Here is a 16,923-nt window from a genome sequence, read left to right as displayed (position 1 = left end):
CGGCTTCCGACCGATTGCACCGCCCTCTGTGAGATTATTCCCAAAACAATCTTGAAAACATAAAAAAAAGTTTTGCGTGCGCATCAGTTAAATAAACTTTTCACCTATTTCTCGAGAATTATCAACAATTTACAAGTGCTCTATTGATAGACCAATCACTGGTGAACCTTGGGATGTAGTGCAAATGGTAAATCTCTGTTTTATTTGTACAGAACAAAGCGGAAAACTTAATCGTGTATTCCATGATTATTTTAGGTCTGTTTTTTTCAGCAGACGAGATAATCAAAAATTGCGTATTTTCGAGTGGATGCGAGTGTATTTGCCGTGGTCAGACGGACTCTGCGGGTGCATGAGTAGTGAGACAGTCAATTGCTAACGCCCAGACAATGACGACGTCCAGCAACATCAGTCCCAGTGGGAACAAAGTTAATCCCGATCTCGAGAATGAGAGGAAGAAGTGTACATTTCTCGTGGAGGATTTCGCAGAATTCTGGCACGGTGGCAAGGAAAAACTGGCAGAGAAGCGCTGGAGAGGTAAGCTAAAGCAATTCCCAAGGCAAAATTTATGGTGCAATAGGGCAAAGCAAGAGTGAAAGTCGACGAGTCATGAAGTGTGAACACGTATCTGAGTTCCAAAGTACAAGACACATGAGAATACTTGTTAATTCCCACAAAAAAAATCGCAATGTAATTAATTCTACGGATTCTTCGTGATTCTATCAATCCAAACGGTGTTGACTTTGATCCCTGGAGTCAATGGGTACTTGAGAACTGTTGGATGAGGACAAAGTTACTTTTAGGGTAGAGATTTTAGTGTTCCAATTTGAGGGAAAATACGCGATAAGTGGGCTATTATCGGGGCAAAGTTTTCACAATTATGATGAATTTGCCAGATAATTGCTTGTTGTTCAGAGCAGAACAACATCAAGAAAAGGGGTTACAAAGCTCAGGTTGATAAAACTTTAGTCACAAAGCGAGGCAAAGCTACTGACCAGTTTAACAGATTAGAGAACTCAACAAGAGCTCTCGAAAAAAAATATTCGCGAACCCGTTGAACTAGAATTTATTTTTTATGTTAACTAATTCAAGACTCTTGAATGACAAAACATATTTCGCTGAAGCTAAAACTCTAAAGATTCACAGCTAAAAAATCAAAAATTATTCGTAAAAAAGGGCATTTTCTGAATAAGGTTTCCTCAAAAAATTAGGCCACGCCCCTTTCCATGGATTATCTCAGATGGCGCTACGTCTCTTTACCTCGTCCACTTTATCTTGCCATCTCCGAGGACGTCCTCTCGAATGCACTCCTTCCGGTTTCGTATGAGGTAGCCTCCTGGACATCCTGTAGTCTGACACATATTAGGGCCTACAATAAGACATTTGAAGCCAGCCTCAATACAATAGCGTAGCTAAAAGGGGCGGTGCCGGTGTGTGCAGTCCGCCGCACACGGTGACAAATTTTCTTTTTCAGTAAGAGTTTATAAATTATAAATTTCAAAAAGAATTTATAAATCTCCTAGATCTTAAGTTAAAGTTTGACATTTAATACAACCAAAACAGACCGCTCCAACGTGTTGATCGGGTGGTCTGTGGTCACGTATACTCCATACGCTTCATACTCAAATTAAACATACAAAAAATTAAAATAATAATAACAAATAAATAAATAAATAAAATAAACAATTAAATAAAATGTAATGCACATTATACATTTGGTAAATCAAAGTTTTCATTCAGTTAAATCAAAGTACCCACACAGTAAAAAAATGTGTAAAATTTTACTACTACAATAGTGCAAAATCGGCCATTTTAGTTGTTTATTTTAAAAATGCTTAAAAATGCACAATAGTTTGGTAATTTATTGTCTCCTGATTGAAAATTAACACTATTATAGTTGAAAAATTTTCAACAATGTTGTTTAATTTGAAAATGTGTAAAATTTTAACACTATAATAGTGTGAAATCGGATAAATTAATTTATTTAATTGCGATCTGTGTAAAATTTCTCACTATTATAGTCATAAAAAATTTTCGACAATGTTTTGTAATTTAAAACTGTTGAAAAATTCTAAAAATTAACACTATTATAGTATGATTATAGTTTTTCATGGTATTATAGTGTGAAAAATACACAACTTTATGGTATTTTTTGTCACATGATCAAAAATTAACACTATTATAGTTTGATCATAATTTTTCGCACTATTTCACACTGTAATTTATGTATTTCAACCAAATTTGTTGAATTTTTAAGCAAAAGTTGTGTAAAAATTGTTGAATTTCTAATTAAGACTTATACTTCAGTCGAGATGCTTTTCATTGGGCAAGTCATATAGATAGAACATCAAATATTTATATGCATAATAAGTATATCGTGAAGATCCGAGCATCAGATGTAATTATCTCGCATTAGGGAGGATCCCGTCCCGAGTACAGAAAAAACCTTTCCAACATTTCAAATGTCTAAAAAGGTAAAAAAAACTAAAAAAAAAACGAAATGAAAATTCAACAATTTTTATATTCAACAACTCCAAATTCAACAACTCCGAATTCAACAACTTGAAATTCAACAACTTTATATTAAACAATTTTAAAGTAAACCACTGCACTGTTGAAATCGTAATTAAAACCAACAGAGACACTCCCATTAAAAAAGACCCCCCCCCCACAAAAACACTAGAAATACTTAAACTAAATGGAAATAAATTTTTTGATCTACCCTACTTTAATTAAGAGATTAAACTGGTATTGCAATTATCCTGAAAGTAGTCTCGAAATCGCCTTCAAATCTGAAACGTAAATTATTTTTTCTTAAGAGGAAATTCAAAAAAAATTACCGGTGCATTAAATTCACAGTATGATGTGCTTTCTTGCTTCTTACAGTAGGCTCTCTTTCAATCGGGCATATGGGGCAAAATGTCACCCAAATTATCGAGAGATTCGGGCATCAAAGTCATTGCAAATTCCACAAAAAATGTTCAATTGAGGCGCTCAGAGTAAAAAACTCTAAGTCGTATGCGTTTCCCTATTAAAATAGCGTTTTTTTGCTCTGAGCTCCTCAATTATAAAGAATCTTGATAAAACAAGAGGAACTATAGCGAATTTGAACAAATTTGCTTCAAAATCAAACGTGAAAATTGTCAACAAAATTCTTCGCCCAATTGAAAAAGAGCCGATTGAGCGAGAGTCTACTGTAGAAGTAAACGTTTTAACAGACAGAAAATAATAGTTTTGAAAATTGTTTTCACAGATCGAGGACCATTTTATTATTATTTTTATCTATAACCGAAAAAAAATTTAAATAAAAAACAAATTTCCGAGGGACAATTTTTTTTCTATAGAAACCACACCTACTAAGACTCCACGCCCATTCACAAGAAAACGATATTGTTATAAATTGTATTTGTCATTCTTTAATTTGTCATTATTTTCTCATAATCCCAAAATCTGTCTGATTAGGGTATTTTTTAAATGTCAGAGAACTTGATAATTAGGCCTATTCTACTTAGAAACCCCGCCCATTTATTTATTTAAAGGGGTTTCCCTGAAATTTCCCTTAAATTTCGCGAAATGACCAATCTTCTTAAAATATTTAGTAACATGTTTGTACTACATATTCAAATTGCTTAAATGCATTTTTTTTTCAAATTTCACACATCTCTCTACTTATTTGACCTAAATTGTTTTTATTGTAAAAAATGGTAGCAAAGCTATCCCAGGCTTTGTGAATTGCTCGAACTCGTGACTTAGACGCTATGACCTTAAAAGTATTTTTGCTTTATAGTAGTCTGTCAAATTCGGGCAATTAGGAAATTCGGGCCACAAACTTTTTGAAATGCAACGATTTTTTAAAAGAGCCGAATTAGCGATAGTTTACTGTATATATTACTGTTTACCGCTCCTCAATCGATTTGAACTACCAAAAAACTTTCAAGTTTTAAGCACTCAAAACATTGCCCAAAACACATATAGTACACACTACACACTTAGTAGTAATATAGTTGAATCTCGGATAAAAATTAGTTATCGATTATGAATCAGTTTATTATTTAATACCAGTCTTGTCAGGAATTCCAAGACCATTCCAACGAGCCTAAACATGATGCCAATCGGATGAGAAATACGCTCTCTTGAGTCTTTTTTACCTTTGATGTTGAAAAACAAGTTACTAGGAATTATTCAGCGGAAATTTCGTATAGAGTCCAAATGTACGCCTGGACAACGTCAAAAACATATCGAAAAACGAAAGAAATCACACGACGCGTTTTCGAGAAATCCCAAAACATGGTTTTGTATAGAAAAGGCAGGGTTGGGGGAAAATGAGAAGCATGTTTATAGCCCCAGGGTCGAATTAATGAAAGAAGGCTCCTTGAAGATCCTAAGTCTCTATCTCTAACCGTTTAGCCTCTAGAATTGGCGACAGCTTGACGAACAGATGGACAAACAGCGTGACCCCAAAAAACTCGAAACTTCAAATTTCCAAAATTTTACCAAAATACGACCTCTTAGGTAGCTTTAAAATTGGGTTTTTTTCATCCATATTTATATGGAACTAAGCTTTATCGTCATACAATTCATCTACACAATTGGTTGTGGAGCTAAATTATATCACGATAAGATCCAGTTGCATTTAAAAATAGGAGAAAAAGCCGAATTTTAAAGCTGGGCCAATTGAAAAATACTGCACTGCCCTCTATATTTATGTACAGAAAATCGTCAATTAGGGCAATTTAAATTGCTTTTAAGTAACGAAAATTAAAAGGGGCGTGGCTTATTATTCTTAAAGAGATTTTTTTATTCGCACTAGTCATAGTAAAATGGTAGAAATGACTTATTCTAGCGTCATCGTATTTCGCTAAACTTCACAGTGAACCATCTGAAAAAATAGAAATAACACAAATGGGCATCTTCATGAAACAACTTCATGGGCGGGGCCTAAAAAAATATAACCATACAAAAATATACAAACGACGATTATATTTTATTATATATATATTATATTATATTATATTATTTTATATTATATATTATATATTATATTATATTATATATTATATTATATTATATATATATAATGATAGTAAAAATTACTTTATGAATCCAAACAACTTAGAAAAGAGTATCTATCCTTGTATCTATCTTGTCCATTAACTTACAGAGATACCTGAGTAAGTTAATAAATTAAGCTGTAGCTCTGTGATTGTGATGCCCTGGATTCGATCTTTAGTTAAGCTGTATTCAGTGGAAAAAGAATTTTCCATATACTCAAAAAATAAGACATTCTCGTTGATTTTATCACGTATCCCTTTATTTATTTTCACTCAAAAAAAGTAAAAATCAAATGGAAATTCACAGCAAGATATCAAGCATTTTTTAATACCCTTATATGAATTCCTCATTCATATCACGAAGCAGTGCTGTGTCGTCTAATCTCAAGCTGTATTAAATCATCTATATTTCCTTATCTCTCTGATAATTCCAACAAGAATCCAGAGATAAATAATCAATTTTTTTGCAGAGGATTTTTTCCTCAATGATCCAGAATTAAAGTCCGCCGTGCCGCTTGAGTATTTATCGCACAAGGAAAAGTATGAAGAAGCCGTGAGAAAGTCCACGATTGGCTTCAAGAAGATTCGGGAATTGAGATCATTGGGAAAAGATGGAATTGATAACTATATGGCTTTATTGAGTGGAATGTTGGGTTCAGGATTAACTCCCGATGGGAATCCTTTTAGTCTGCACTACGTGATGTTTTTGCCAACACTCATGGGTCAGGGAACACCTGATCAACAGGCTGAATGGATGGGAAGAGCATGGGCTTGCAATATTATTGGGACTTATGCTCAAACGGAATTGGGACATGGAACTTTTATCCGTGGATTGGAAACTACGGCAACTTATGATCCCAAAACTGAGGAATTTGTCCTCAATAGTCCAACATTGACGTCCTTCAAATGGTGGCCAGGAGGATGTAAGAATTCTATGATAGAATCTTTATAGGATTATTAAATTAATTTCTCATTGCTTTCGAAGTGGCTCACACGGCTAATTATGCTGTGGTTGTGGCTCAGCTCTATACAAAGGGTCAGAACCAAGGGATTTTTCCCTTCATCGTTCAACTTCGTGACGAGGAGACTCATATGCCGATGCCAGGAATAAAAGTTGGAGAAATTGGTGCTAAGCTTGGCATGAATACAGTTAACAATGGCTTTTTGGGCTTCGATAATGTCCGGATTCCACGCAAAAATATGTTAATGAAGAATGCCCAAGTAGAGAAAGATGGTACGTTCATCAAGGCACCTTCCTCTGTTCTGACCTATGGCACAATGATGTTTGTGAGGGTTGTAATTGTCAGAGATATGGCCAATTATCTCTCAAAAGCCGTCACAATTGCCGTAAGATACTCAGCCGTAAGGCGACAAAGTCCTATCAATCCTGGGTAAGTTTACTACTTTTTTTTGTTTTAGAACTTTAAAGGAAAATCTGCTGGTGCTCAGAGTAAAAAAAATCAATGTTGTATGGAAGTGCAATTAAATGCACGACAATTAGCTTGTCGTAATAATTTCACACGATCTTTTCACACAATTCCTCCAATTCATAAAATTCAATAGGTAGTAGTAAAGCAGCAATAAAACTACATTGTTCAAATCTCAATGTATGCAAAATACTTCAATAAGAAATATGACGATGTTGAAGGCTCTGAAGCGACAGTGGGCAAATTTTAATAAATAGTGGGCTTAAGATAACAAAAAATACTAAAATTGCTTCAGGTTAATCAATTCAAGAGGTGACTAATCTGGATAATTCCTTGCTATTTACTCGGTTAATCATTCACGAATCCTGAAGAAATATTTGTGAAATTATTCGCAAATCTGAGACTCCCAAGAAAGTATTCGCGAATTTGAAAATCCCGAGAAGTATTCGCGAATACAAGATTGCCAAAAAAGTAAATCGAGAATCTTGGAATATTAAAATATTATTGGAGAATTTAAGAATCTCAAAAACGTTTCGAGAATCTCAATCAAATATTCTCGAATTTGAGAATTCGAAAATATTAGTCTCAAGAAAATATCGGCGAATCTGAATATCCTAAGAAAGTATTCGCGAATCTGAGAGAATCCTAGAAAGCATCCGCAAACGTGAGAATCCCCAGGATAGTATTCGCGAATCTGAATATTCCAAGAAAGTATTAGCAAATCTGAGAATCTCAGAAAGTATCCGCGAATTTGAGAATACCGTTATAATATTCTCGAATTCAAGATTGCCAAAAAAAGTAATCGAGAATCTTGGAACGTGAAAATATTATTGGAGCATTTAAGAATCCCAAAAAAGTTTTGAGAATCTCAATCAAATATTCTCAAATTTGAGAATTCCAAGAACGTATTCGCGAATTTGAGAGTCTCAAGAAAATATTCGCGAATCTGAGAATCCCAGAAAGTGTCCGCAAATGTGATAATAAAAAAAAGTATCATGAATCTGAGAATCTCAATCAAATATTCTCGAATTTGAAAATTCCAAGAAAGTATTCGCAAATCTGAACATCCTAAGAAAATATTCGTGACTCTAAGATTCCCAAAAAAGTATTCGCGAATCTGAGAGTCCCAGATATTATCCTCCAATTTGAGAATATCGTTAATATATTCTCGAATTCAAGATTGCCAAAGAAGAGTAATCGAGAATCTTGGAATGTTAAAATATTATTGCAGAATTTAAGAATCCCAAAAAGGTTTCGAGAATCTCAATAAAATATTCTCGAATTTGAGAATTCCAAGAAAGTATTCGCGAATTTGAGAGTCTCAAGAAAATATTCGCGAATCTGAATATTCTAAGAAAGTATTCGTAAATCTGAGAATCCCAGAAAGTATCCGCGAATTTGAGAATAACGTAAAAATATTCTCGAATTCAAGATTTCCAAAAATGTAATCGAGATACTTGAAATTTTAAAATATTATTGGACACTTTAGGAATCCCAAAAAAGTTTCGAGAATTTCAATAAAATATTCTCAAATTTGAGAATTCCAAGAAAGTATTCGCGAATCTGCACATCCTAAGAAAGTATTTGCGAATCTGAGAATCCCAGATAGTATCCTCCAATTTGAGAATATCGTTAATATATTCGCGAATTCGAGATTGCCAAAAAAAGTAATCGAGAATTTTGGAACGTTAAAATATTATTGGAGAATTTAAGAATCTCAAAAAAGTTTAGAGAATCTCAATTAAATATTCTGAAATTTAAGAATTCCAAGAAAGTGTTTGCGAATTTGACAGTCTCAAGACAGTATTCTCGAATCCTAGAATCATTGTAAAGTATTGGAGAATCTGAGAATCCTAAAACCGCATTTTCGAATATGAAAATCCCAAGAAAGTAATCACGAATCCTCCAAGGATTTTAATGTATTATTGAAGATTATAAGAATCCTAAGAAGAAATTTTCGATTCGAGAATCCTAAGACAGTATTCTCGAATTTGGGAATCCCAAGAATGTAGTATTCGCGAAATCGAGAGTCTAAAGAAAGGAAGTAACAGCGAATCCTCCTAGAATCTTAATAAATCATTGGAGAATCTGAGAATCCTAAAAATGTATTCGCGATTTTAGAATCCTAACTTAGATATCCTAGAAAAATACTTGCTGAATCTAAGGACCCCCAGGAAAGTATTGTCGAATTTTAAGAAATTATTCGTAGATCCCATTTATCTAAAAAAAATATGCGTGATTGTGATATTCTCAAGAAAGTAATCAAGGAAACAAGAATCTTAATAAAGTATTCGAACATCTGAGAATCCCAAGGAAATATCTGCAAATATGAGAATATCAGAAAGTATTCGCGAAATTCGAACATCCAAAAATCTTTGTTTTTTGTGTTTCTTGCATTAACCTTACTTAAGTATATGCAAAGAAAACATTGTTGTTTATTTTCAGAAAAAGTTGCCATTTAGAAAACGTATTGAAATCATTAATTAATCTCCATAAATTTTCCAAACTAGAGAAATTGTCTCGAAAAAATCTTTAATAAAAGTAATATCTATATTTAAGTCTCGTCCAAAACGTATTTTGTGGCTGTGTTTTATTTTAGGAACTATCATAATATTGCCTGTAATAATGAACATATTTCTTTTTAATCTATAAAACATAAGAAATAACTTAAAGTTGAATATAAAAAGGGTGATATGTTTTATGGAGCATGATTCCTTAAAAAAATTATTTAAAAAAATGTAGTTACATTTCGTAAGATACATATTTAATATCACAATCTTAAATTGTATTTATTTACATACATATAAAGTTAAGAATAAATTTCGAATTTTAATAGATTGATGAGACTGTTAAATTATAAATGCAAATTTCTTTTCTTTATCACTTTTTTTAAATTTAAATTCTTTAATAAGAATTTTGAATAAAACAGGAGATACTAAATCGCTCGGATTGAGTGATTTTTTTATATATGCGGAATTTTTCCAAAAAATCATCATAAATTACAATTCTAGAAATATGTACGTAAATACTCAATATTTTTGCTAAGTAAACAGAGCACAAAAAAACAATCTATAAAATATTCGTGGGAAACTTCCAAAAAGGTAATAATTCTTTTTGTAATGATTTTAAAACTTTTGGTACTAATTTCTAGATTTCTTTTTTAAATTCTTTAATAATAAAGTTTTAAATGAGGTCTAACAGTATATTAAAAAAAATACAGAGGACACTTTACGATGCAAGACTCCCGAGTTCGAATACCCTTTAGGTCATCATACTTGTTCGAAAACGAGTCGTGTTTTTTTAATGTTTGGATTTCTTTTAGGAGTTACCTAGGGGGACATTTCGTCCACATATTAACCCATTCAGTCAATGTACCAGAAATACTTGAGATAGAATGTTCATATTTTGGGATTAGTTTCCTACAGATTAGTAGATGAATTTTTTGAAAAGAATTTTTTTTTATTTCATATGGGGGCCCGGGGAGCCTCTGTCAAACACACGTCTTAACGGTCACTGAATTTAAATTCTGTGCATTAATTCATTACAAAATCTATTGCTTTAGATAGAGTAACTATCCAAGAACACCAATTGGCAACTAGAATTCAAATCAGGAAAGAGAAAAGAGGCCAAGTTTAACAAATTCGACGGGATGTCGTATTTTCCGTCCGCCATTTTGAGCAAAAATTTTGCATGACCTTCCGCGAAGCAAGAAAATAATAACAAAATTTATTTCCATCTCTGTCGGACTGTTTTTCCCAAGTAATTGAAGAACTAAAGTTACTAAAAATCCATTCCCGACAGCAATTCGGATAAAAATTGCCCAGAAATAAATCATCAAAAATCACTCAATTTGCGTATGATGTATAATACCATGGTAAGGAATGGGTTAAAATCACGTTGAATCATTCCTAATAACGATTTTTCAAGGTCAAAGGTGAAAAAGGCTCTAAAAAACGCATTTATTAACATAGTGGGGGCATATTTGAGTTCGTTGGAAAGGTCTTGTAATTGCTGACAAGACTGAACCGGTTCCAATCGGTTCTGAACCAGTTCTTAACCGCAATCAGTATTTCTTTCCTGAAAATAAATTCTAATACTCTAGGCTTTTTAATTACTTTGGGGGATATTTTGAGTGATTTATAAATTGTTTCAGGGGCACTCAATGGGTCACGTTCGGTTCCAATCGGTTATGAATCGGTAATTAACTGGTAAATAATTCTTACCAGAAAATCAATTGTATTATTCCAAAGCTGTTTTGGGCGATCTTTTCAGTGATTCAGTTTGTTCAATACATCGGTTGTGAACTGGTAAACGGTAAATTATGCGAAAGTACTTTTTAGGTATAGAGTCTGTCACGAGTTCGAGTATTCCGCCAAGCTGTAACGCTTTGCCACCTCTTTCTTTTTGGAATCAACGTTATTTATTTACAAAATAAATAAATTTTATAAAAAAAAAAACATTTTTATTTTCTGAAACTTTAAGCTTGAGGATAAATTTAAATAATTTCTTATGTCCAAAAATTATATGGCAAAGCTGACCTTGGACCATTTTTAGGGAACGCGAACCTCAGATCATTGATCATGTTACCCAACAACTCAAGTTATTCCCCCAAATCGCCAAAAGTATTGCCTTCAGGATGACTGCTGACTACCTGTGGACCATGTACAATCAAGTGACATCGGAGCTGGACAAGGGCGATTTGGATCGCCTACCAGAACTCCATGGGATGGCGTGTTGCTTGAAGGCCATCACAACGTCTGAAGCTGCAGCTGCTGTTGAGATTTGTCGTTTGGCGTGTGGAGGACATGGCTACATGTCCTGCTCAAGCTTCCCGACGACTTACGGACTCACAACGGCAGCTTGCACTTATGAGGGTGAAAATACCGTTCTGCTGCTGCAGACGGCAAGATTCCTGATGAAGGCCTGGGTTTCAGCGAAAATTGGAGACAGTTTGGCACCGACTGTGGCATATTTGGGAAATAACTACAAGAGCACTGTTAATGGGATTAGACCCAAGTGGGATAAAAGTATTCCTGGAATCATTAGTGCATTCCAGACTTGTGCTGCTGGGTAGATATTTTTTTACAGAAACGCTTTTTCAGAAAGGATTTTGAACAAATTTGTGCTTCCAGGAAAGTAAATCTGGCTTTTGAGAATGTGGAGAGGAGGAAAAAGGAGGGCATTTCTCATGAGAATGCTACCAATATGACTTCTATTGAATTAGCGTCAGCTGCAGATGCCCATGGAAGAGCCTTCCTCATTCAGGCAACTTACGAATCCGTACAGGAATTTGTAAAACAGGTTCCTCCGGCTCTAGGGGAAGTTATTCAAGATTTAGTTACCTTGTATGCCGTGGATGCTTCTCTACGCTTCCTTGGTGATCTTTTGAGAGTTAGTGTTTAGTCCGGGAAGTCTGTAGATTTTCTCCTAATACTGATTCTTTTGCAGTTTGTTGAGATAACTGAGAAGGATCTTCGAGAACTTCAGGCAACCCTGGAGACTCTCCTAACACGAATTCGTCCCAATGCTGTGGGAATTGTGGATGGTTTTGACATCCCAGATGATATTCTGCAATCGGCTTTGGGAGCCTATGATGGCAATGTCTACGAGAGGATTTATGCAGAAGCCATGAAGAGTCCTCTGAACCAAGAGCCAGTGAACAAATCCTTCCATCTCTATTTGAAGCCTTTCCTCAAGTCTCACCTCTAGAGGGGATCATTGTGGACTCTATCAGTGATTTTGGTGCTATGATTTTATTAGAAAAAAAAAAGATTTTATTCGTGTTGTATTAACTAGGTGAAGTATTTTATTATTTTGTACTCGGAATATCAATTCGTTGAATAGAGAAATTTTATTCTTTGCTTGAAAAAATACGTTTTTAATTATTCATAATTCCACTGCTTTTTTCTGCTGCGGTGATACAGGTCTCTTGCGGTTTCAAGATCTACACTGAGAAAAAAAGGGGGTGCGATTAACACTTTTTCCTCATAACTTTAACACTTTTTAGGTGGAAAAATAGGGTAAATGTCCTAATTCAAAACCATTTCCAGACGCTTTAACTTTTACAGAAGATTCAACTCATTAAGTTCATATTTTTTATGAAGAGAATTACATAAATTTGCTCCTTGACTCTTCTAGAATGTTACTGTTTAGTGAAAATTCTTTAGATATAATTTGAAAACTTCTTAAATACAAGAAAAATACGCGAGCGTAAAATGCTTCTATTGGAAGCATATTAATTTAAATGGAGATAAAGAAAGTTTCTAATTGGAGACACACCGTGTAAGTAAAACCGCGACGAAAGGCTTCCAAATCCTTGTTGAGTTGCTCTTGAGTGCAGGATTTGTTCTCATTCCTGGTCTTTTTTCCTTTCCCATGAGATGTCCTGCTACGCGCCAGTGAAAACACTTCGACTTTTCCTTAAGGGCGTTTATTCTTTACACCTTCACTTCTGATACAATACTGCCTCTTTACAATTATTGAACAGTCATTAAAAAGTGTATTCTGTGCTTAAGGTTGACGCTCGGGCTTTGGACATTGTCCGGCCTAAATCTAGAGCGTTACAATAATACAACAATAAGCAAATATAATATTAACCCTCTACTTCAGGTTTGCATATTACACCTTCCCCTTAGAGAAAAAAAAATTTTGAATTTACAATGAAATAATTTTTTTTTTTTTTGCTATTGTTTATGTATAATCTTCTGTTGTTAATTTTTCCCATATTATTTCTATTATCTAATATATTTACATACAACATGTTGCAATAGTTTTAAAGAATTATCCTTCACATAGCCAAAGTCATCATCAATTTATTCAATCAAGTGTTATTGTATTATTTATTTACTTATTTAACCATAACTTTAATATTTGAATTAAAATTTATTATTATTATTATTTTTGAATCACCCATTTATTTATTTATTTATTTATTTATTTACTTTTAAATGTGGTAAGGTTTTGTCCTATCCTTATGTAATTCATAGTCCTTACCATTTAACTCTATTATTACATTAGATGAATTTTCTCTTATTACCTTATACGGACCTTTGAATAAGGGGTCTAGTTTATTGTCAGTTACATTCTTAATAAGTACTAAGTCATTTTCTTTATAAGTAATTGGTCTAGCATGTTTATCATACTGTTCTTTTCTTCTTAGCTTTGACAAAATCAAACTGTCTTTTGCTTCTTTCTGAGCTCGTTGCAACCTATACCGTAATTCAGTTGCATAATTATCAAAATTATACAAGGGGTCTACTTTGTTCTGTAGATTGGATGGTAAACTACACTTCTTACCAAACACCAATTCGAACGGTGAATAGCCTGTTTCAGTATGAACTGTAGTGTTAAAAGAAAAACACCAAAATGGTAACCATGTACTCCATGAGTTAGGATGATCAATTGATTGAGATCTCAAATAAGCTCCTAAAACTTTGTGTGAATTTTCTAGCGCACCTATAGACTGATGGTGATACGCTGTGGAGAACATTTGATTTATATTCAAGACTTTACAAGCTTCTTGCATAATGCTTGCTGTGAACTCTGTTCCGCGATCTGTAGCAATATCATTAGGTATCCCATATCTAAGGACAAAATTTTCAACGAACGCTTGAGCTACAGAGTTTGCTTCTTTATTTTTCAGAGCATATGCTTCTACGAACTTTGTTAATTCGCATTGTATTGTGAGAATATAAACATTATTATGGATATCTTTTTCTAAGGGACCTACCAAATCAAGAAAAATTTTTTGGAAGGCAGAATCCGCTGTGGTCGTTATTTGAAGTTTTTCTTTAACCGGTATAGAATGCTTATTAACCTGACATTTGGGACATTTTTTGACAAAATTTTGAATATCTGTTTTTAATTTGGGCCAGAAGTAATATTTTCTTATATTGTTATACATCCTATTTATTCCGGCATGGCCACTGCTCGGTAATATATGAAAATCATTTAAAATAAGTTGTTTTGTTTCATCCTTTTCGATCTTCTGTACTCCTTTTATAATCATTAAACGTGGACCCACTTTCAGAAGATTTTGCGAGCTTTGACGTCTTATATATTCAATAAACTGAGAAATTATTTCATTTCCTTGTTCTTTTAGTAGTACTACTTCTTTTATTTTTTGTTTCTCGCATAATTTTATCAATGCTCTCAATGTTGCATCTCGTGCGAACAGTGATTGAGTATTGAATATAAAGTATATTATACTTTTAGAAGGATCAAAAACAACTGTTTTGGACGTATTTTCTATAACTTCTTTCCCTTTGAATTTGTCAAAATTAATAGCCTTTACTATCTGAATTTCTACTGCTCCTTTCGGTTTCTTTAAAATTTCAGCGATCGGTGGATGTAACACGGTATTTTGCTCTGTTTCATTATTTATATTTATTTTTTCTTGTTGTTTTAATTTCTGAGCTCTTGTTGTAACTAAAATGTTTGAAGTTTTCATGTTCTCTCTTAACTTCTTTAAATCATCTGATTTCAATTCTATCCTCGACAACGCGTCTGCAGTCACATTGTCTTTGCCTTTTACATAAATTACATTGAAATCATACTCTTCGAGAGAAAGACGGAATTTAGTTAATCTGCTTGACGGATTTGTGAGACTAAACAAATATACCAGAGGACGGTGATCTGTATAAATAGTAAATTTCCTTCCGAAAAGATACGGTCTGAAATATTTTACAGCCCATACGATTGCCAAAAGCTCTTTTTCTATTGTTTCATAATTCCGTTCTGCTTTGTTTAAGCATCTACTGGAATAAGCTATGGGGCGATCATCAGCATTTGAAAGCACTGCTCCTATAGCTATTCCGGAAGCATCTGTACGCAAAGTGAAATGATTGTTTTCTGAAAAATTTGGATACTGAAGGATGGGGGGACTTATTAATTGTTTTTTAAGATTTTCGAAAGCTGATTGGCATTCGGGAGTCCACTCAAATTGAACAAATTTCCTAGTCAAGTTATTTAAGGGAGCTGCTATTTTCGCAAAATCTTTAATATACTTTCGATAATAATTTGCGAAAGCCGTAAATCTCTTAACTTCATTTGAGTCTTTTGGAACGGGGTATTTTTTCATAGCATCAATCTTTGCCGGATCAGGCATAATCCCTTCTGCCGAAATTATATGGCCTAAGTATAAAATTTGTTTTTTCAAAAATTCGCATTTTTTGGGATTTAATTTTAAATTTACTTCGCGTAGACGTTGAAATACTTTGATTAAATTTCGATTATGGGTTTCTAAGTTTCTTCCGAAAATTATTAAATCGTCTAAATATACTAGACAAGAATCGTAATTTAGTCCTGCCATAGATATTGTCATTAACCGCGAAAATGCACTGGGACTTATTTTAAGACCCATGGGAAGTCTCGTTAATTGGAACTGGCCTTGATCCGTTGTAAATGCTGTGCAGGGTCTACTTTCGGGGGTCAATTCTAACTGATAGTAGCCCTGTGATAAGTCTAAATGGCTAAAATAAATGGATCCCGACAATGAATCTAAAATTTCAGAAATGTTGGGGAGGGGAAATTTGTCATCTTCGATTCTTTTGTTGAGAAGTCGATAATCTATTACGACTCTCCATTGCTTTTTCCCGGTTTTATCTGGTTTTTTGGGAACCAGCAACAATGGTGAGGACCATGCTGATCTGGCTTCCTCAACAATTCCATCCTCAAGTAACTTTTTAACCTGCGTATGGATTTCGCTTTTCTGAGCATGAGGCAATCGATATGGCTTAACATATATTGGTTGAGCATCAGGTTTTAGAGCAATATTTTGTTTGTAAATATCGGTCACTGTGAGTTTATCGCCTTCAATAAAAAATATGTCAGCATATTTTTTGCAAATGTTTTTAATTGAGGTATGCTCTTCTTCATTCAAATAATTCAGGTCAAGTAATTCGCTCAATTTCGAAACTCTTTCTGCAGAGTTGTATTTCTTTCCAAAATCACAAATTGCATATTTTTCGATGGCATGTATTTCGGGCGTATAATTTCGTAAACATACACTTTCATCCCTCACATTCAGCAATTTCACTGGAATCATTCCATTTTCTGGTCGAACTATTGCTCCAGCCACAAATACACCGTTACTTAATTCATTTGCTAGGACAACACAATCACTCTTTGCATTCGTTCTAAAGTACTTAATTATTTCACATCTTGATGGAATTAGGACATTAATTGATTTATTAGAATTCAGTGGTACCACTATTTTTGATTCTTTATGCCAAATTGATAATGTTAACTTTTCGAAATCAATTATAGCCGAATATCTTGCAAGAAAATCTGTACCGATAATTCCATCTGCTTCATTTATGAAATTTTCAATAACAACAAACGTTTGTTCTAACCATACATCATTCAGTTCAAATTTCATATCTACTGATCCACACGAAAAAACAGATCCACCTATTCCATTTATTTTAATTTTCTCATTTTTGGATACT

General features: G+C 33.6%; 1 protein-coding gene across 3 annotated transcripts; it reads left to right on the top strand.

Annotated features, from left to right (window-relative positions):
• Positions 1 to 35: 35 nt before the first annotated feature.
• Positions 36 to 12,367, top strand: LOC129804581 (probable peroxisomal acyl-coenzyme A oxidase 1). 3 transcript variants are annotated; one of them, XM_055852023.1, is made up of 7 exons: positions 36 to 187; positions 274 to 534; positions 5,519 to 5,971; positions 6,034 to 6,439; positions 11,030 to 11,545; positions 11,608 to 11,866; positions 11,924 to 12,367. In XM_055852023.1, the coding sequence occupies exons 2-7, from the start codon at positions 387 to 389 to the stop codon at positions 12,182 to 12,184; spliced, it is 2,043 nt and encodes a 680-aa protein (XP_055707998.1). In that variant the 5' UTR covers positions 36 to 187; positions 274 to 386; the 3' UTR covers positions 12,185 to 12,367. The 3 variants fall into 3 exon arrangements, with proteins under 3 accessions (XP_055707998.1, XP_055707997.1, XP_055707996.1); XM_055852022.1 differs by having other exon boundaries at positions 271 to 534; XM_055852021.1 differs by having other exon boundaries at positions 256 to 534; positions 11,924 to 12,364.
• Positions 12,368 to 16,923: the final 4,556 nt, after the last annotated feature.

This window comes from Phlebotomus papatasi, chromosome 2 (genome assembly GCF_024763615.1).
Source record: "Phlebotomus papatasi isolate M1 chromosome 2, Ppap_2.1, whole genome shotgun sequence".
Lineage (NCBI taxonomy): Eukaryota > Metazoa > Arthropoda > Insecta > Diptera > Psychodidae > Phlebotomus > Phlebotomus papatasi.
The sequence above is the reverse complement of the archived record's forward strand: the minus strand, read 5'-3'. Positions and strand labels throughout refer to the sequence as shown.

Coding starts and splice junctions, on each gene's coding strand:
- LOC129804581 (XM_055852023.1), top strand. CDS start 387: ATGACGACGTCCAGCAACATCAGTCCCAGTGGGAACAAAGTTAATCCC. Junction 535..5,518: donor GGCAGAGAAGCGCTGGAGAG/GTAAGCTAAAGC, acceptor ATTTTTTTGCAG/AGGATTTTTTCCTCAATGAT. Junction 5,972..6,033: donor CAAATGGTGGCCAGGAGGAT/GTAAGAATTCTA, acceptor TTGCTTTCGAAG/TGGCTCACACGGCTAATTAT.